Source organism: Topomyia yanbarensis, chromosome 3 (assembly GCF_030247195.1).
Source record: "Topomyia yanbarensis strain Yona2022 chromosome 3, ASM3024719v1, whole genome shotgun sequence".
Lineage (NCBI taxonomy): Eukaryota > Metazoa > Arthropoda > Insecta > Diptera > Culicidae > Topomyia > Topomyia yanbarensis.
In genome coordinates this window covers 169668396-169690510 of record NC_080672.1, presented here as the reverse complement: position 1 = coordinate 169690510, position 22115 = coordinate 169668396, and the positions used below count along the sequence as shown (strand labels likewise).

General features: G+C 37.8%; 1 protein-coding gene across 3 annotated transcripts in view; it reads right to left on the bottom strand.

Moving 5' to 3' along the window:
• Positions 1-22115, bottom strand: part of LOC131693245 (optomotor-blind protein) — a 363110-nt gene that overhangs the window by 111170 nt on the left and 229825 nt on the right. For 2 of the 3 annotated variants that reach the window (XM_058980914.1, XM_058980915.1), the window contains exon 4: positions 14395-14418. The exons of the other annotated variant lie outside the window; for it this stretch is intronic. In XM_058980914.1, coding sequence (XP_058836897.1) covers positions 14395-14418 — 24 coding nt within the window. The remainder of the gene's footprint in view (positions 1-14394; positions 14419-22115) is intronic. 3 annotated transcript variants of the gene reach the window in all.

Here is a 22115-nt window from a genome sequence, read left to right as displayed (position 1 = left end):
TGTTGCGGTACTGTACGAAAACTGACTGAATTGATAAAAAAATAGTTTCAGGAACGATTTTTTCGCCGAAAATATGCTAACTCCCACCCCTTCACGTAACCAACAGTGTTCCTAGAATACGTTTGCTATTAGCATAATTATTTCATTGAAGTGGTCTCTTAATGACATAGAAGGCGTTGCCGAAAACTCGAAAAATAAATCATAGCCGATAATAGCCTTATATAGACGGATTAGCTTTACCTCCAATTTTTTGTTCAGTCGGCAAACTAGATCAAACCGTACAGAAAATATCAATGGATCAACGAAAAGCAAAATGAATGTGGCGATAGAGTGAAACTGTTATGGTCCTCCTCCGAACCCCCGGCTGATTTTATTAGTCCACGTCATCACCGAACCGACACCGTTTACTGCAACGCGTGAATTCGAACGTTCGAACGCGCCGCAACTGACAACTGTGTCCATAACAAGAAAAAAGAAAAACTGAATGAAAACGAACCGAAATAGGAAACACTAGTTTAATTAAAAAACATTAGCCCAAAAATGGTGACGTGAGCTAAAAACGGATCTCAAACTCGACGGTGTCAAAAGTTTTAGGATGCCCGGACACGTTGTTATCACAAATCTGGCTGCTCCGGCTACGGAATTAATTGGCACCCACACCTAAACTAACTTCGAGCACTTACTACGCGCCATGTACACAGGCGGCTTGGTTGCATGAATCAAAGCACCGAAAATTAATTAGTGCGGAGATTACGAAACTTTGATAGTTGTACTATCATTCATCAACGGTGCAAAATGTTTTCCTTTTTTGACGGCCCACTTTAACTTTATTTGAAGTCTACGGTTACAAGGAAGATGAGTAAACATAAATGTTGTAATCACAGTTCCTTATGATTTGAAGTTCAAGACCAGTGTATGATATTCAGAACAACATACATCCAACGGTTTATCGAAATCTAGGAAATTATTCGGAAAGTAGAACAATCACCACTTCCGTCATGTCATTGCTTTTTGATGGGATGAAAATCTTTATTAACTCAACTAGTCTGAGTCAGCTCCCACGAGCTTCCAGCCGTTGATGTTCTCATACATGGAAGAGAAATGAAACACGGCTACTGTTTCCAAGTCGCCATTCGCGGCGATCAGAATCAAATAAACAACTTCTCGGCCAAACGAGCTAAGAAAAGAAGGTGAGCAAATGTCTGTGTTAATCAAGTTGAGTCAGTAGGAAAGTACAGGCAAATATAACTCCTCCGTAAAAAGCAAACCCTGATATTGACCATCACATCTCGCTACTGACTCACTGTGCCACTATGTGCTCCCCCTGCAAACAAAACCAATCTCATGTTTAATGATCACATCATGATTAATTTCCTTCCACTAAGTTCATTTGAACCTCTCCCGTTTATGAGACCCGAGATAAGTGCGAGCGGGAGAGCACGATATCAACCCGTCAAAGGATGGCTTCCCTTCCTAAAAAAGTAGCAAAATCGTTCCCCGAGTCCCGTAGACAACAACAACTAGGTCGGGCGATATTCGGGCCCCGGTCAAGACAGTCCGATGATGAATGGATTTACTTGTCGACGGGACGGGAGCGAGCGAGCAAGCCACAAAGTTACTCCATCCATAGCGACAACAGGAAGCGTAGGAAAAGGGGAACGATGGCGCTTAGATCCCTCTGCCAGTGTCCAGACAGTCGGCGTCAGTGTGGTGATTCTTCTTCTTTCCTACTCGCGGGTTGCTTGCTCTTTTCCTCGATTGTTGTGTGCTCGTTTTTATGTTTCCTCAGAAGATCGATCCGCCCTACATACTCCCCGTTGAGCCCCTCGCAGTCAACATCATCGTTGGGGATTCTTACGGAACTGCCACGGCGATCTCGGCTGCTGTAAGACTGGCGCGTTGCGGTTGTAAGCCGAAATAAAATCCAAAATAATTGGTATCTAAACATATGTTAATACAAGCTTTTTGCGCTCTTTTCCCCTTTTTGGTCACCGCTATTCCTGAAAGCATCCAGTGCTTCTTTTGTTTGGTTTAACTTTACTGCCTTTACCTCGGAAGTGCTACCGCAACGAGCAGGCCGAGTCAGTGGGAAGCTTGTAGGAAAAACTTTTTCATTAAATTATTTTACTCCCAACCCATGCTTGGCATAAAGGTTTGGACAGAGACCACAAGAAGAGGCCGCTTGTCGTAACTTTTAGAGTTTCGAGTTGGGTTTTATGGACTCGTTCCGGGATTCCGGTCGGTCGGTCGGTCGGTTGGTTTGGTAAAGGTGATGCTGGCATAAGCAGGTTAAGCTCGGTAGATAAGATACGAGAAAGTGAGTCAGAACCGCAAACGAATTTTTTCTGTGCTTTTGCGTTGTTATTTTTCATAAGTCTTGTAGTCTTGTTTAATTGTATCAATGACCTTGCGGTTGCGGAGTATCCAGTTGGTCAAATAATTAAAAAACCCTCGCTTCTCTTGAGAGTCGAACGCAAAAAAGTGTGAATGAAGTTAATTATCCTTTTTTACTCCAATCTTTAGGTTTTGGTGGATTTCCAGGGAAAACTTTTCGTAAGTGTTACCGATAAACTGTTTGGAAATTAAAAATTACAACAAGTTTTACTTTTACGAGTTACTTCCTGTGTTCCGCAGCACTTCGAGACTTGTTTGTTTAACTTGTTGAGTGTCGAATACCTTTTAGAAGCACGAAAATAAAACTTAAAGTTTCACTCATATGTAACTAACTAACGCCTCTTTAGCTATTTTCTTCTGACTTGTGACTCTACCAATGGTTTTAATCCGTTCATGTCTATTTTATAAAGAACAACAACAGACAATTATAAAGAATACCTAAAGCATTTAGAATTGCTTGTCCATTCCATAAAATAATGAATTTTTAAAATTTTAAGGTTAAGTTAGCGCTGTACTTGAAAATCTAAATTCACTGAATTGTGTAGTTTTCTTTTGTTGTTTGGTGTTTTTTATCCTAATGACTCTTTCAGCCAGGTGGCATTCAGCCTGTTGTCGTTCTGTCTATTGACTCCGCAATATCTGTCAATCTTAGGATAATCCGTACGTTTGCTTAGTACAGTAGGAGCCTTGGGGTGGGCAGATCATTGTGTTAATGGTTGGCATGCAATCTGATATTTTCATGAATATTTTTTTACTGCATACTTAGAAATCATCTTACAAATTTACATCCTTTGCACTTGATTACAGAGGTTTGGGCTAACCCTTTGTGCGGGTTTGGGAATCGAATCCAGGTGAGCTGCGTACAAAGCAATCGATTCACCAACTACACTATCTCCGCCTAGATGTCAATGGAAACGTTACAGAAAATGTTTCGGGCCTGTTGAAAAACCTATTGTTGTTAATGGAGAAACGGGAATGACTTATGAAATGGACCTTTTCAAAAGATCATAATGAAACCAAATAATTCTGTTGTTAAAACAAAATTTATGATATCTCGAGAACTTTTAACAGGTGTTTACGGCTTTCTCAGTCGGTAAAATTTAGGCAAACGATTGGTTTATAAATTGCCCGACGTTTCGGCCGTTTTTGATGGCCTTTTTCAAGGGAAATTTATCTTAATCGTTTTTGTCGTAATTGTTGATTCCCAACAGAAAATTACGACAAAAACGATTAAGATAAATTTCCTTTGAAAAAGGCCATCAAAAACGACCGAACCGTCGGGCAATTTATAAACCAATTGTTTGCCTAAATTTTACCGACTGAGAAAGCCGTAAACACCTGTTAAAATCCCCGCATCCAGTCGTTACAACACCTAAATATTATCTCTAGAACTATTACATTTCATTTTTATTATGAGCATTTTAATTAAAAATGGCGTTTAGAATCATATTCGAAAATAGAATTGTATTATTGACTGCAAATGCTATGAATTATAAAAATATGTCAAAAATTATTGTTAGGAAAACTTTTTTTTATTGACAGCTTCTCCATTATCCAAATACACCGAAAAAGTTTCTTCTGCGTCTTTAAACCGATAAATATTAGATTATTGACATTTTATGATGGGGTAACGCGAATAACTTTTAAAAAGGGCATAATTACATGAACTAATTGATTTTGTTGGAGCAAAATTCCAAATATCTCGAAAACTATCGCATTTTGGAAGATATTTGATAAATGCAATTTGATTTAAAATTATACTTAGAATTATATTCTGTAATAAAATTACGGTTTTGTATGTCAATTAGTATGAAATCTAAAAACATGTATACAGTTATCGTCAGAAAAAAAATTTACCGATAAATTCTCCATCTTGTAGCCGCATTCAAAATGTTTCTTTTCTCTTTAGGTTTTTGTTGACAAAATATAACAAATTTGAAAAAGTGGTTTTTCTGCAATTTACATTTTTAACATAAATTTTTGTTTTTGGGAAAAATAACACAATTTTTTCAGGGTATATTTTTTTCGTTCACTGAAAAAACACGTTAACATCATGTGGAAATCTATTGCATTATTTCAATCCACAAACACATTAAATGCACACGGTTGCTATTTGAATATCCATTCAAGTGTGGGAAATATAGTTTTTAAATGGAATTTATGTGAAAAGCACATCAACATCATAAGAAATAAACTTGACTGAATTTTTTTAAATGAATTCCACGTAAATATCACATCGTTTTACTAATGGCTTTAATTGGCAGAAGAATCGGTGAAATCAATTGTTTTACATGTAGAAATGCACTACCTGTTTTTCATTCGAAGGTCATACGAAAAATTTATACTTTACGACTCGATAGCATGACAATGAACATTAAGTAAATAAATATGTCGCATTCACGAGGAATTTTTTTGAATTTAATTTGAAACACCACATGAAATGCGTTTTAATGGATTTCCATGTGAAATTCAAAGAGAAATCATTACTTTTACTTTTTAACATGAGAACGCTTATAAGAGAGATGTTTAATTGCATATGGTTTTATCGTGTCGATTATTTTCAGTGCACAGAAATATTTATTCCCTGTAACTCGTTCTCAGAAAGTTTTGCTGTATAAAATAGAGTAATCGACCAAAATTTTTTGGATATTAATACACGCTCTTTTAAAAATTGCTCTTGTATCGAAATATTGAAATGGCCAGAAAGAATCATAGAGAAGGCCGGTTTTTCATGGAATCCCTCAAAGCTAAATAGAAAAACTGGTAGATATAGTTCCTTGAAAGAAAGTTTTCATTACTGGAGTGATCATATATAGACAACGAGGAAGAGTGTTAAAATCAAATCCTATGGCATTTCGAAAGTAATGATGAGTTCTAGTTGAAATTCATGCAACTCTCCCGTCGATATGAGAAAATTGCATGCCGTGGCTAATGTGGATCGGTTTGTTCTTGCTGTTTCAACAAGTGAGTGCGGTAATACGATACCGCTGCTCTCATCGTGAACACAAAAAGTTATTCGAGGCTATAGATAATTTAAACTCAGTCATCTCAAATCTTTCGAGCCGTTTTCAAACTCACTTTTCGACCAATTCGGGCGTTGTAACTCAAAGAGGGCTGTTTGTCAAGCGACGTCCGGGGGATCTGCTCTCTCCGAAATGAAGTCGCGAGAATAATACAAAAGTTTGCGTCACTGCCACCGTCTTCTATGGTACTAAAGCCATTCAACGGGAAAGTCTCGAAATAAGCGACACATCTAAAGCCATTTTGCTGGTCGAGAAGGATGCCGATCTCCGAAACGCAATGTGCCGTGAGTTCACTGCTCTCAAAGCGTCTACTTGATCGGCTGAAGTACTCGTTCGGGAATTTAATTTCGACCAGGGATAGCAGGATAGATTTCGCTAATGATACCGGAATGCACCGCTGCTTGTATTATGGAAGACCTCGATCCCCTCCGCCACAGTTCAGCCACTGCAGCCAACGTTCTCCAGTCGTCCCGGTTCTGTGTTCACCATTAATTGCTTCATATCAGAACCAGATATCGGTTTTTCTACAAGCGACCCGCAGTTGTTTACGGAAGGCACCTAGTTGCATACATCCCACGAAATATTGTCTCTTCGTTCACCGGGATGCACGCTTGCTACCAGTCGTAACGAAGCCCTTAATCCACCCATCACAGACGAGCTTTTCCTGCCATCGACTAGCAGACGTTCCAGTCCTGTGGTGGAGTTGGGAGACGGGGTCTTCTGCAAACCTACCAAAGAAAAGTACAGCGCATTTGTGAGCTCTTCTTTGCCTCAAAGCTTTTCGATTTCCAGCCCTGGTCAACGACGGGACAAGCTGCTGCTATACTACCAAATGATTGGTGATATCAGCTCAACCGTTGAGCAACATCACCTTGAAGTCTCCGATAATAGTTTGGACATCATTGTCCTCGTAGATGCACGGTCGAACGATGACACGCTTTTCACTCGACTGTTCGGTACCGGATTCGAGGTATTTCGTTGTTACCGGAGCGTAGCCGTAGCAATATTCGAAAATCCACCGAAGATAGCCTATTGGTAGCAGCTAATTTCAGCTTGAAGACAAGAACTATTGGAAACATTTCTTGGGTTTGCCTTGAGCTGGTTTAGCCGATTATCGAGCTTGACGACCGTAAGTTGTACTGGTGTGAGTTGTTTGTTCCACACGACCGCGCTCGTGATATCGAATAAGTCGAAGCACACTGCAGCTTGGTTTTTACGATCCTCGAGGATGCATATGTAGTTGATGAAATCGTGGTACTAGGAGGTTTTAATCTCCTTAGCATTCTATTGTCCAGCCAGGTACAGTGCCACGGCTTACATATACACTCAGGTTTTTTTTTACGCGGGGGATACGAGCCGCGTAAATGAAAACCGCGTAAATGAAAACCGCGTAAATTTCAAAATCCGCGTAAATGAAAACCGCGTAAATTTCAAAATCCGCGTAAATGAAAACCGCGTAAATTTCAAAATCCGCGTAAATGAAGACCACTTAAATTTAAGAATCCGCGATAAAGGGAACCTCATTGATGGGTACCGCGTAAATTCCAAAATCCGCGTAAATGAAAACCGCGTAAATTTCAAAAACCGCGTAAATGAAAACCGCGTAAATTTCAAAAACCGCGTAAATGAAAACCGCGTAAATTTCAAAATCCGCGTAAATGAAAACCGCGTAAATTTCAAAATCCGCGTAAAATAAAACCGCGTAAAAAAATACCGCGCAAAAAAAAACCGCGTAAAAAAAACTTGAGTGTACTAGGCTAGCTCGTTAGAGTGTAAACATTTGACGAGCGCGCGTCATAGAAATCGTCGGCGAAACCAATTACATGGAATTCATACATTGTTTGCTGCTAACGAATGATCGGCACCTGATAAATCACAAGGAAACTATGTCGATGTCCAAAACCTTTGCTGTGAACAGAAAATTACGATGGGATATGTTTTCTATGGCATGCAGCCAAATTCCAAATTTACGCTAATAATCACATAGATGCATCCACTGCGTCTGGTGTAATTATGGAGTAATGTAAGTCAAGAATCCATTGCACACTATTTTTTCCACCGTAAGAGCTCAAATATTGTCAATTAACAACTTCCGAGAAATCCGTTAGTCACCGAAAACTGTCAATTCGCGAAGTAGCAAGCCTCGTTTCTGTGTGCCGTGGTACAGTGCGACTAGTTGACAGCTGTAGCTCAGTAACGTTACTACAAATCAATCCTATTGCCAGTGCGCCACCTCGACCTTCGTTTTGGTTGTGATCAGGTTTTCGTCACATCAACAGTCCTCCCTCGCCGTGGCCACCATCATCCTTCATTGATCCCCACGATTTGTAGTAATGTGGTGCATTATTATCGATTGCGGAAATATTCTGGACCCCGAGGATGTCGGAATCACTTTTTTCAACGTTATGTGGTGTACAGGTATGTTGCGAAGAAACCGATAAACCATCGAGTCGGGGAGCTCGAGACTAGTTGGTGGTTGTGGAATATTGTTGGAGTCCCCTCTTCTTCATTTTCATTAACCATATTAGGCTATCTTTAGTTGTATATCTGAAGTAATGTGAAATACATTTTCCAATGTGTTTATGTTGCTTAACATTTTGTTTTGTAGAAGTTGGGAGCGATAATCACCCAAATTGAGTCAAAAGAGCTCAATTTCGTGTAGTTTTTCGTAAGCGTATAGTTTTGTATATAAATCCAGTTGAGATCACTTTTTAGTTCTACTTCCGCCAGTTGAACGTTTGCACAGTGATGCAAAGCTGGCCGAAACCTCAAAAACTAACTTCAATCTTTATCATCAACTAGGGGTAGATTACTTTAAAAATGTTTAACGAATTTGCATCACATTTGAAAGAATACAACAAATGTTTTACGCAGATCCACTTCGTTCGATGTTTTGTTGGATGTAGAGCTACTTTCTTGCAGGGTTTTGACGACTTATACGCAACGCAAAATACACTTTAAATTTCTCTGTTTATGGAAAGAAGATGCATTTAATTGTGTTGATTTTAAAAAATACGTCACAAATGATTTGCCGCTGGATCATCAAAGGTACAGTAGCGCTCAAAACTCTTTTGTGGTATTTCGTCGGTAATATTGGCATCTCTGTTATCGACAAAGGAGTGCAGAAAAGTCTAACGACGAAAATTGTTCAAACAAACACCTATTAACATTTTCTTGTGTAAAAAGTCGTGGAACAAGTGATAAGTTTGAAAATATAAATCAAACGTCTTAAAACAGGTGGCTCATGAGTGTGTTGTAGGTTCTTTCAAGTTGTCACATAATCATGTTTAACGGCAACAGCGTTATTTACAATTCAGGTTATGTTTGCTTTTACTAAAATCGTTGTGCCAAATATACCATAACTCTAAAACGAAAGATAAGGAAAGGACGATTTTGTACGTCATTTCTCACAAAATGAAGTACATACAAAAAACTTTTGAGCGCTACTGTATTTTCCTCTGACACTCAAATAGTTAAATATGTGGCATGAGAAGATCTCTTAGAAATCTTTAAGGTTGCACAGAGAAAGGGTAAAATTCGCAAACGAAAAAAGCAGTTTTTTTCCACACCGTATGTCAGATCTTCATAAAAATCAATCAGTACTGTAACAACATTCTACATACGCTGATTGATTTTTATGAAGATCTGACATACGGTGTGGAAAAAACTGCTTTTTTCGTTTGCAAATTTTGCGCATTCTCTGTCCAACCTTAATGTTAAGCCTTGAGTATAAACGGTTTTTTCTGGTTTTGAACTAATTTAACACATATAACTTATAATTGAAATTGAAATATTTTAATCACAAATGACATCCAGAGATATTAAGAGCGTTTCTGGCAACATTGCTGTAGAGTAAACAACAACCTCGTGAATATCTTTGTTGCCTTTTTTGAAGCTGCACTGATAGAATATATTCGTAAATCGCTATGCATTAGTTTCGTACAGATAATTTTCATAAAATATGCGAATTTTTCGTACATATAATGAAGCGTCGTACACACCTAGAAAAAATCTTGTAAATTTGAGTGTTCTGACCCTGACATATACGAGCATCAAAAATGACTTAGTTTTACGTTTGGTTTTAATTTTACATGACGTTGATTTTTGTAAATCGTGTAATTTTACTCAACATATGGCGTTTGTTTTCAATGGCAGTAAGTGTAATTTTATGTCATTGCGCATGTAAAGTATATGTTTCATGTATAATTAAACGAACACGGCAATGTTTCGTCATTTCGAGAATTACGGGTTGTTAAATTGTGTCATGTTTGCAATTACGTCAATGATAAAATTCATAATTTTTTGGTGTGTAGTTCTATTGAAACACATTTATTTTTTATTATGAGTTTTTCGTGAAAACCACGAAACAACTTTCGTTGGCTTATTACGAAACAGCTTCGTTCGGCAAACGAATTGTTCGCTGCTATATACGAATATCTTTATAATATTTACGAGCACCATTCGTCGAACCGTCAACGTCAACAGAGCTTCAATATGGAGTCATTGTTGCTATACGTCATATAACTGTTCATCATCACGACGGTCTCGGTCTGACTATTTAGTAGCCGTATCCGTGTCCGCTGGTTTCAGGAAGATTTTCTAAACCTCTTCCGCTTCTAGTTGATCCATAATCTGGAGCAGTACGGATTCAGTTGAGCCATCGCAAACTGCTCGATGGTGTTGTATGAATAATTTTGAGTTTTTCTCTGCCGGAGCAATGTCAAAAGAATATGCTATTAAATACGAAAACTTCTCTTAGATGAACGAAATGAATTCGTGCGACCAACGGGATTGTTCGTAATATACATAGACGTTTATTAAAATAAACAAAACATTTCGTTTCATTCACGAAAATTAATGTCGTTTTCAACGACAACATTCGTGCAATGTACACTAAATAAGTAAAATTCACGAAAACTTTCGTTCATCAAGCGACCATTTCTTCATATCACAATAAAATCGATTTTGCCAGATCTGTTTTTTAATTAAAAAAATCGGTGTTGTCAAACATCGATCCCAAAAGATCGAATGAAAAAATAAGAAGATAATGATACGAAAACTTTTCTAAGATGAACGAAATGAATTCGTGCGACCAACGAAGTCGTTCGTAATATACACAAACATTTATTGAAATAAACGAATGATTTCATTTCATTCACGAAAAATAATGTCGTTATCAACGATAACATTCGTGCTATGTACACTAGATAAGTAAAAGTTACTAAAACTTTTGTTCATCGAGCGTCCATTTCTTCACATCACAATCTTTCTAGTACTCAATAATGATGAGCAGGTTGAAATAGAATCGAATTTGCCAGATCGATCCTTTTAATTAATAAAAAATCGGTGCTGTCAAACATTTATCCTAAAACATCGAATGCGACAAACGAAATCGTTTGTAATATACATAAACGTTTATTAAAATACACGAAACATTTCGTTTCGTTCACGAAAAATAATGTCGTTATCAACGATTACATTCGTTCAATGTAACCTAAATAAGTAAAATTCACGAAAATTTTCGTTCATCAAGCGGCCATTTCTTCGTACCACAGTAAAATCGATTTGGCTACATCGATTTTTTTTAAATAAAACAAAATCGATGTTGTCAAACATCGATCCCAAATGATCGACTGAAAACAATAAGAGGATAATAAATACGAACACTTTTCTAAGACAAACGAAATTAATTCGTGCGACCAACGAAATCGTTCGTAATATACACACACGTTTATTAAAATAAACAATCATTTCGTTTCATTCACGAAAAATAATGTCGTTATCAACGATAACATTCGTGCAGTATACATTGAACGTGTAAAATTTACGAAAGATTTCGTTCACCAAGCGGCCATTCTTGTTCAAGGAATGAACGAAACCTACTATTTAGAATGCACGAAAATACTTCGTTGCAGAAAACGACGAATGAATTCGTGTGAATTTATATTATCAGTGTGCCATCAAACATCAGTAGCGCTAGCTACGTTTCAAATGCTTAAAATTTGTTCACATGAACAGTACAATATCGTTTGGAAGTGGCATTGAAAATAATGAATTAACATTTGAAAAATCATGCTGTTTCGCTATCGCTTTTTCCCTATAAAATTCGAACACGTTCCACCTGCGAACTAGTTAAACACACCAAAATAAAGTTTGTTTGCATTCGAAAAGTTTCAAGCCGAGTTAGCAACATTGGCTCGTAGCAATGTGAACGTTGCTTAAAGCGCACACGCTGTCATTTTTGGCAACTAGCCGATCCAAGAAATCAGCTTATGTCAAAACATTCACCCTCTTGGTAAATAGCAAAATTATGAGCAGTGGATCATTTCTGTAAATTTTAGTGTAAATTTAACAATTATTGGCCACACTCTAACTAGAGTGCTCTAGTTCCTACACTGACCCCAGCGAAATCTAGTGTTCTGTCTCTACTGCAGGACAGAAGCTGTGTCGCAGCCAGCGAATCACGACTGTAGAGTTTTTCTGTTTGGGTCATTTATAATTGTAATCATGGTTTGAAATCGATTAATTGGACTTTATTCATAACTATAGTTTGGGCGATATTTTGTAAACGTTGAAATGTCTACGCACCAATCATAGAGATTCCATTCCTTTGTGGTGAATCTTGCCCTTACCGATAGGGCAACAATGGAAGTATTCCCTAACATTATCTTTCACGTTCTAGAGTAGTCCGGTTGAAGCACGTCGACAGCATTGCGATAACCCTTGGAGATATTGCATCCAAATTTTGCATGCATGGCGGCATCCTTACAAACCAGTGCATAAAACGTCAAATGACATAATAAAAAAATAAGCAAAATGCTATCAGTGCCGGCAACTTGATACAGGCACCGAGTTCAGACCCCAAGCAAGCGGTGTATGACTTTATATATTTCTCCTGTCAGAAACCATTGAATGAAAAGGCAAAGTGAAAGAGTGCAAGTACGGGAAACTGGGGGACGGTGCAGCCGTAGATTTGCCAGCAAGCGTGCAAAATACAAGTCCGCGGTGCGCAACACTTTGATCTCAGCAAGCGCCTCTTTAGGTTAACTTCTTCCTCTTGTCGCCAGGGCTTCGGCGTTGGCTCGCATGCTGTGGGTCTGGATCTCGCCAGCCACCTTGCCGGATGATCCAACAAGTTTCCTGTCCCTCTCCGTGGCCACCATCAGTCCTTTGATCGGGGCGATTCACGCAAATACATAATAAAAAGTATAAGCGCAAAAGTGCGCTACGTGTGTGTCCCCCGTGCCCACAGCGTGGTCGATATAAACTTTCGTTTATGTATGTTGCTCTTCGTCCGCCTTGTATTTATCCGTGCCCTTCCTCGAACCCTTGTTTAACGTTCGATTCCGGAAGGGGAGTGGGGAGGCTAAGCTTCAAAAGAAAGCCGAAACATGCTTTACGATGTAACACATACCGGCTTTTGTGAAACAGTAAAGTTTTATCCGTGCTGCATCCGAGAAGATTCTGGTGTGTCGGGATCGCCGGAAAGCTGACCTGAGTCGTTTCGTTGACGCCACCGACCTCTCCAACGCCATTACCACGGTGCACCGGTCGTAACCAAAGTAAAACAGGAGTAACAAATGATAAGATATTAAGTACAAAATCGGACCCCGCCACGCTAAATATTATTTCATTATTATGAATCCCATCGGCGAACTCGAAGCTCGTAAAATGAGTTAATATCGGGACACTAATTTTGCCGATCTGGCTTTGGACCGACAGAGCTTCGCCGCCATGGAGGGTCGTGCGGATATTATTGATCGGTGCGCTTGTGGGACAACGAACGGGGCGCATCCATTATCACGCGGAGGGACTCAGCTCGTCCGTTCAATGAGGCGGCAAATCAGTAAAAGGAAAGCGCGGTCATGCTGCTGAAGGCGAGTGCGTGGTGGGTAGTTCGCAGTATCAGCCGGCCCGACGCGATTGGGTGGTCCCGAGTTTCAATGCTAGCGTGCGGTGATGCTTGCTGTCCTACATGGCAGATCATAAAAAAGGCCGATGTCCGCATTAATTGATTAGCCCCAATTTCCGGTTGCCGGTTGCCTGATGTGACGAGCAAGCCTACTATGTTGTTAGAATACACAGTAATTGACAAAACACACACACACACACTGAATGGTCGTATCCAGGAAGTATCATTGATACGTCAGCGTTTCATTCAAGTTCTTGACGCAGTCAAGTTATTGTTGAAATTTATGGTTGTTAGAATATAGTCAAATTTTTTTTGGTGCTAATGGTCTTCTCAAGAACAGTATGATTATATATTACGTACGATATGTTTGACGTAAGAAATAATCATTAAAGAATAAATGCTTATAAGGAGCGTTATAGAATTTGAAACTGTATATCAATCCGAAAAAAAGATGTCACAATTGAACACATTACTCAAATACAAATTCAAAATCCGCGTATTTGTCGGTACGATGAAAGCTAAGAGATAGTGAATTTAAAGCTATGCACATTTAGCAATTTAGAATATATTTGATTATTTTTGACGCTTTGGTAGTGTTACGGAGTATCAGACAGGTCACATAAATACAAACAAGATACCATTGAAGTTTCATAAAAATGCATAGCGTGCATACATACAAGACTGTTCAACTTATGTTGCAACATTGTTGCACATTCTACGCGATAATTAGTAAGTGCATTTGATACACGGATTAAACGAACTGGGCTATCACGTTTCTCCGCATTTGCGAGAATCTACTTTTACAAACATTGAAGTTTTGTTACCACTTGTGTCGCTCCTACCTCAATCTAAGCATGTGTAAGTGCACATCGTTATTAGTACGTTTATGAGTATTGCCAACGGTGCACGGAAGGGGATGGTGAATGTTCGCATGATTGCGGGCGTCGGGCGCGTTGTTGATGTTGGTGTTTGTAGATGTTGTTGATGTTGTTGTTGTTGTTGTTGTTAGCGAGGTACATTGTTTATGTTTGATTTAAGAAAAGAAAATTGAGAAAATTTACATACCCAGACGACGGAGGCATCGCCAACCTTGAAGATAAGAAAGTAAGAAGCATTAATAAACGGGCAAAGTTGGTTTGGTTAATTATGTTATTTTAATAAAAAGTCGTAACTTTTATAAAAAAAATAGTATAATCAAGAATTATATGTTTATGCTTCCAAATACAATTGAGCTCAACTGCTGGTAGCAGTTGGATAATAATAAAAATTTCATCAGCTTCAAAACTTGCGTAAAAACACTTCTGTCGAAACTTTTGAAAATTTGTGAAAAGTACGGATTGTTCTTCTAGATGGGTGACCTCCATCGACTGGGTAAAACCGATTGAGTGCGTATGTTAAAAGATATTGAATTCCCTGTTCATCATAAGGTGAAACACCGGCGGATTTTTACACACAAAGCATGCCCGTTAGATTTCAATCAACTCGCTAACTAACTAGTTTATGTCGAGTCAATTTCTAAAATCTAAAATGACCAATCGAAAAAATACGACGGGGCTACAGAATTCAATCCTGTGGAACCAGATGTTCTCGTAGAAACTAAGTTATGATATGCTTGACCCCCTAAATCTATTCGATTCTGCCTTCTTTAAATTTCAAATATTGCTAAAATTACATTTTCATTTATTCAATGTCCGGAAACTAATTTTTCTTCGTTTTATTTGTCCTATACTGTCCATAAAAGCATAAGAGTCCCATATTGAAAAACAGCAAGCCGAGAAAAACACTATTGAAGTTTTATATTCTCATTGAGCCTTATGGATGGGACAACCATGTTTTGGTATTTTTTTAGGTATTTTCATAACAAACCTGGTAATCTTATTTGTTCATTGTGATTCAGTGGTGATACAGAATACAATGCAACAGATAACTCATTTTCGTCAAAAATCAATATGGGACTCATACGCTTTTATGGGCAGTATAGTTATGGTTCAAATGAGTACCGAGGAAAACGTGCTATCTTAAACCTGTCATCATGTGTTCAAACCCCGACAAGGAAGGCTCTCAATGGTAATATAATCTATACAAACGTTTTAATATAGCAATCTTATAACGCTTAACCTTCGAATTCAATATCCAAGCTACATTCTAAATGCGAATTGGCTTTATTCATGTATTATGGTAGCTTTAACAAAGTATAATTGAGTGAATCTTGTTTTATGATAGCTTTTGACAAGGACATGTAGTTGTGCATAATAGACGGTTTTAAGAGTGTGTCAAAAACACTTGAAGAAACTTCTTTAAACCTTCATCTTTTATAAGAGTAATTGGATTTACGAGCAGTTTGAATAGTCTCTTGAACACCCTTTTAAGACAACGTTTTTAACATCCACAAAACTTACGAATAATTTCATAGCATGCTTAGTGTTGCTGAGTATATTTTGAGAATGGTGCCATAAAACTTTCCTAAAACTGTGTAATTGTAAAGCATATGGGCAACAAATAGGCAATCAGTCTATTTTCTACCATCAAAGGCATCGGTCACAATACCCAGTGTGCTCCTGCTTCTGTCCGAGCCCGTGCAAAGCGAACGAAAAAAGCAGTTACTTGTGTGCATTGTCTGTACAACAAAGGATACCGTTATTTTTATTCTTGTGTGATCTATCAAGATGACTGAGTCTCATCAACAAAACGTGATTATTCGGCCTAACACAGTGGCCATTCACTTCAGGTCTTTTCGCATTAGACCAAGTATTCGGGATGTGGAACATCTGCTGAAGGTGAAAATGCAGCTTCGGGTTTCGGAAGTCACCTGCATACGGCTTGAGCACGTCAGGCATGCGGTGCTGTTAACCTTCAACAAATTCGCCCAGGCTAAAAGATTCATTTCGCAGAACAACTTAAAACACGTGCTTATTTGTGACAACGCTGAAATCAAGATTCCTGTATACATGGATAATGGGAATATTGAAGTGTAATTACATGATTTACCTCCACTTACTTGCAAAGTGGCAATTAAAAGATTCATGTCGCATTATGGAGCAGTGGAACCTATTACGGAGGACACATGGAGAAACTACTTCCCAGGTATTTCAAATGGCGTCTTTGTGGTGAGAATGCGGATAGACCAACCCATTCCCTCCTACCTTACCCTGCAGTACAACACAGAAGGGGGTGATACCATTACACAGCGAACTCTTTGCACATATCAGGGACAAACTAATACGTGCCAATTCTGTGAACAAACGGCGCACTACGGACAACCCTGCCCACAAACTGCTAAGGAAAGCTCAGTTGCAGAAAAAAATGCCAACACCCAAGCCCCAATATCTTTACCTGAACCACAATCGGTTGCCAAATTTGTGGCTGCAGTTAAGGCAATAATGACAACTGCAAAAGCTTCAAACTTAACAACTACTACCACCAGTGAAGAAGCTACCACCAAGGGTGGAGTGTTCACATTCGGGAAGTGCAAGTGCAAGAAGCCAGAAAGAAGATCTGATCGCGAGTATCACGGAAGTAATCAAGATGATGATACCGACGTAAGCAACAACGAGACAAACATGGGTAACCACGAAGTTGGCGAAAGAAGGAACATCTTCCCGACGCGAAAAAAGATCTCCGCTCGCAATAGCAAGTTGCGCGCACGGGATCTTACAGGCTCAAAATAAAATTTATTGTTATTTTTATTTTTTACTTCTTGTGAATAAATAAAAGTCCCATGGCTCCTCTAAGCTATCGCATTGAGCCGTGTCAAATAAACGAATTGAAAAAAAAGTAGGCAATCCATGAGACGTTTCTGGTCAGCTGATTATTTCTTCTGACGTTTCTCCAGTGGGCGCGACGTCCAACAAAATCGTTGATTCGATCCAACACCAAACGAATCGGAGTTTGTCGACGGGTTTTTCTGTTCGCAGGAGTAAAGTAAAACACATTTGTAGACAAAATCCACCGCTGAACTGTCAAACAAACGTTTCATGGATTGCCTAATTGGCGGAATAAAGGGTGAGTCGATAATTATTGCGACACTTTCAAACTTTCGTAACTTTTTACAGACTTCACCGAAATTAACCAAAAATTCGCCCAATTTCGCTTTAGAGTGTATAGTTTACATCTGCAAGTTTTGAAGTGGTTGGAGAGATTTCATTCGCGTTTGAAAAAAATCAGCAAACCGTTCTGGTTACAATTTTGCGCGCTCATATGCAAAATCGTGACCAGAAATCGCAATAGTAAATGAGAAATAAAGGTTTTGTCTATTGTACGAAGATAGCGATCTCAATATAAAAGTAGATATAGAAAGTATCACCTTTACCCAAAAGACGTGTTGCGGTTAATGTCTCCAGATTCTGAACTGAACTGGCAACTCTGTCTGCTTGATATGTTGTCTTTGCTCTTATCCCATATTACGAGGGAAATCTTCAATAAACAGACTTGTATTACTTGAATGTATGGTACAGCCTGATATTTTCTTGTTCGTTTTCTGTTGTGATCCGTGTATAACGAGTAATGACTCCGGAATTTCTTCTTAAAGGAAATTATGGCACATGGTTTTATTCTTTTTTCTAAGATTATGTGAAGTGTGCTCGATTTGGAAATAAAATTTGAGGACAACCAAAAATCTGCATCTATAAATTCTGATGAAATGAATCTACCCCAAAAGATAACAAACATGGATCCAAAACTCGAAGAGCTTTTTTTCATTTTCAATCATCTTTCTTTTAATGTTGATAAAGACAAACAGGATTCTCAAACCAAAATTGCAATAAAATCCGTCGTTTATTACAATGACTCGAACTGTCTACTTTAGTTCATTCAAATAAGTGTCATTTTCGCCCAAGACCCGGAGAAATCTAATAATATATTTTTTCTGCTCAGAATGGGACTTTGTATACATTGAAATTTATCCGAATTTACTGTTCATTTAAACCCAACATTTTTTTGTAAGTCCTTGTTAATCCATAGGCCCCGCGCACACCTAAAGCTGGTAAAATTGTAATAACTTTCTCGGGAGATTTTATATCGATTTAGAGCATTCTACGAAGTTGTAGACAATGGGATTGTTCATCAGATTCTCACTTTTAGTATTATTTGAATGTCTATAGTACCAATTAGTGGTAAAAATGCGAATTAATTTCATTAAAAAACTTAAGTTTTCTATCAAAAAACTTTAAAATAAAAAGTTGTTCTAGACCCCCCGACAGAATATTTTAATTTTACTTTCAAATGAATGGGAAAAGTCCATTCTTTCATATCCCGAAGTTTTACAGATGCCGAATTTTTTTGAATAAAGTTGTTCGACAAAGACACCGTGGTCAGTGTTGCAACGAAGATGGTGAGAGGAGCAACGACCAGCAATGTAGCAGTACACGGCTTCGGGTCATCGAGGCCCCGATGAACCGAAAGTTACACTTCAACCGGAATCTCCGGACCGACCTTGGCAGTCTGCTGATGAGAGAGTAGGTAGACCAGCAGGCACGACCGGAATAGGCTAGATACACCGCTGGGGACTAGACTGACCGCTCGCATCGTCGACGATAGAAATTAAATTAACATTTAAATTTGAAGCTAATATTAACATATTTCGTTTTTCTGTTTAATACTTTCTGAGCTTGTATTGCTAACAGACCGCTTATAGTGAAACCGTTCATATCGCCCATTGTATCCTGATCGATTGCGTAAAATTGGGCTTGACTTTCTGGAAAACAAAAACATTCACCACGTGTTGTTTATGTTAACAAAATCAATAGCGAAATGGACTCCCTGACGATTAGTATAGAAAAAAGAATAGTGATTGCATTCAAGGATGATGTAATTCGTCTAACTATTTGTATATCTCGTATACGAATCGTGTTACGAAATAAGTTTCCAAAATTCGACGCATTTTTGTCAAAAAATCGCCCTTTACCAGCCGGCTGGAGGCGCCTATGGGAATAAAACAAAAATTGATTCGTTATCGGTAAAATTCAGAAACACCAAATTGAACCACCATAACACGTAACACATCAAATTCCCATACAAACCAGGATGGTAAAACGGGGTATCTTTGATCACCAGGGTAAGTTTGATCAAATGAGACGTTTTTCAGTAATCTACGATAACATGATTCTCTAACAAAATCATCGAAACAAAATACAAACAATATTCTAAACATATTCAGCATCTACCGGCAACGATTATTTCGTCATTTAATGTACCTTTTATGAGCACAAATTCAAATTTAAAATGATGCATTGTTCAAACAATTCCTTGTATATTAATGAAATCAACCATTTTCAACTGAACTGATCACTTTTTTAGAAACTGTATATATTTTTCTCCAATAATTTATTTAAAAAATCCGAGTTTTTTTATTGTTAAGTATTTCATTTTGACTATTTTCCCGAAAAAGTTCGATAAAAGTCGGCCGTATCCTTCCAGGCAATTTTGGTTTCTTACAAGACGACACGATATTGGATCAAAAAATCGCCTGTAGATATGCAATCTACACAACATTTGGCGCGTTACTTCTTATTTCGATACACATTTTGCTGATCAAAGTTACCCCGAAAACAAAGATTGAAAATTTACATTTTTTTTATTTTTACAGTAAAACGAAATAAATTACCAAACAAGTTGGACGATTTCAATCTATGGGTACCAGTAGGGGAAAATGGGGAGACTTGACCAAGTGCAGAATTCTATTATTGTCAATGACGTGTTCTATTAGGTTCTTAAAAATTCTTCAAAAAAATTGTTTCGATCCCTTAAGGTAATTTTAAAAGTTTGGAATAAAAAATCCTTTCCTTATAGAACATATTCCGCAATTAATAAATTTGCGTTAAATGATGCAATTTTTTATCAAACTTTGTATGGACATATCTACTCGACTAATAACTACTTTTAAAGTACTCATATATCATCTTATTCTTTAAGAAGTAGTGATATGATTATACATAAATCGGAACATTGGAATAGTTATTACGAAAATTTGTACGACATTGAACGTAAGAACTAATGTGGGGGGGGGGGGGGACTTGACCAAGATTTTGTGGGGAGACTTGACCAAGTGGCAATAAGCTGAACAAAGATAAAAATTTTCTAATATTTGCTAGGCTGTAGTACCTACTGTTAGTGTTAATATGGTCACAAAAAATCCCACCTCAAGCTTCAGTCTATATCTTTTAGTACGAGTAAAGAATGTTAGCAGTAATATGGCTGATTTCGTGACATGTGAACACGCCATGGAAGCAGTACAGTTAACCCTTAAAATGAAATGCATTAAAAAATCGAAATTTATGAAATGCAACTCCAAATATAATTTTTACCTAAGGATCTCGACTATATGTAGAAAAAGAACTACAGTATATTTTATGTCATTATTTTTTGTTCTGATTTTTTAAAATCCTCTTGGTCAAGTCTCCCCAGGCCATGGTCAGGTCTCCCGCAGTGGGGAGACTTGACCAAAGAAAACGTTCACGGAAAAACTTTCATAACTTTTGAAAAACTAAACTAAAAATTCTGCAAAAAATCATGAACACGCACTATACCTTTGCACATTATATCTCAATGACTTTTAAAGGATTGAAATTGTTTTTGAAGATTTAAGCAGATTTAGCTGATAACCTGGTCAAGTCTTCCCATGTTCCCCTCCTTTTTTAAAAATGCAAACAGTTACATCTACCTGATTTGAAGAAAGTTATTCGAAAAAAAATGTAGAAAAATTGATCAATGTTCCTCCGTTTTACGGTACCTTGCTATCTATATGACGCAAAGATTTATAAAATATTTACTACATTGTTGCTATTTGTGATTCTGGCTCGCTTTCGCCCAATTAAACCCACTTTGACGATTTTGGTCACCTACGATGGAACCGCAAGTTTCGAGAAAGTAAGAAAGTCCCTGAATTAAATACACAGTCTTTTTCTCTGGGATGGTGAAATCGATTTTCACAAACTTAATTTCTAATGGAAGGAAATGCAATCACTCTGCAAACCGACTTTTTACCCGAGGCTCGAGGGGGCGAACCTCATATAACATTCGACTTAGTTCGTCAAGTTCGGCAAATGTCTGTATGTGTATATGTGTGTTAGTATGTATTTTGTAATATCCCCCATTTTTCTCAGAAATGACAACCGATTTGCACACACTTAGTTTCAAATAAACGGTATATAATTGTTTTCCTTGGTTCTATCTTTGATGGCTTCAATAATATAGTTATTGAACTAAATAATATGGGAGATAATCAATAGAGACGCAGTAATATTCGTATATACTTTGAATGAATAATGTAATGAAATGCATCATTCTTCCTTCCATGAGCTATTCTTCAAGGCATATATTTTCTTCTTGGACAACTGCACCATGCATGTTTGTAAGAACAAATCTAAGATAATTTGCGTTACTCGTAGCCTAATAGAAATGAGATTGATTTTAAATAAGGGTGGTGTACCTATTATAGTCAAGTGCAATTTATCGGTTGCATGTCGAGAAATTAACGCGTTGAGTTTCCGCATACCAAGCAATTGGTCTGCTTCTTTTATTTGACCAAAAAGTTTTGCATGTGCATATCAAGCAGAACAAAATATTGATCGAGTTTGATCAGCTTCCAGAGTATTTCTACAGCCTCAAAAGAAGTACAAATATTCACACTCTTACCACCCGAAGTCAAAATCGCCAAAAAATAATTTCGATAAGTGAAATAGGTGTGTGCGGTCAGCTTAGTTTTGGTTTTCAGTCAGATATGTCGGGCAGACCTCCGAAAAATCGTACCACTTATGTCAATTTCCGCTTTTCTCATCAAACCTCTGCAT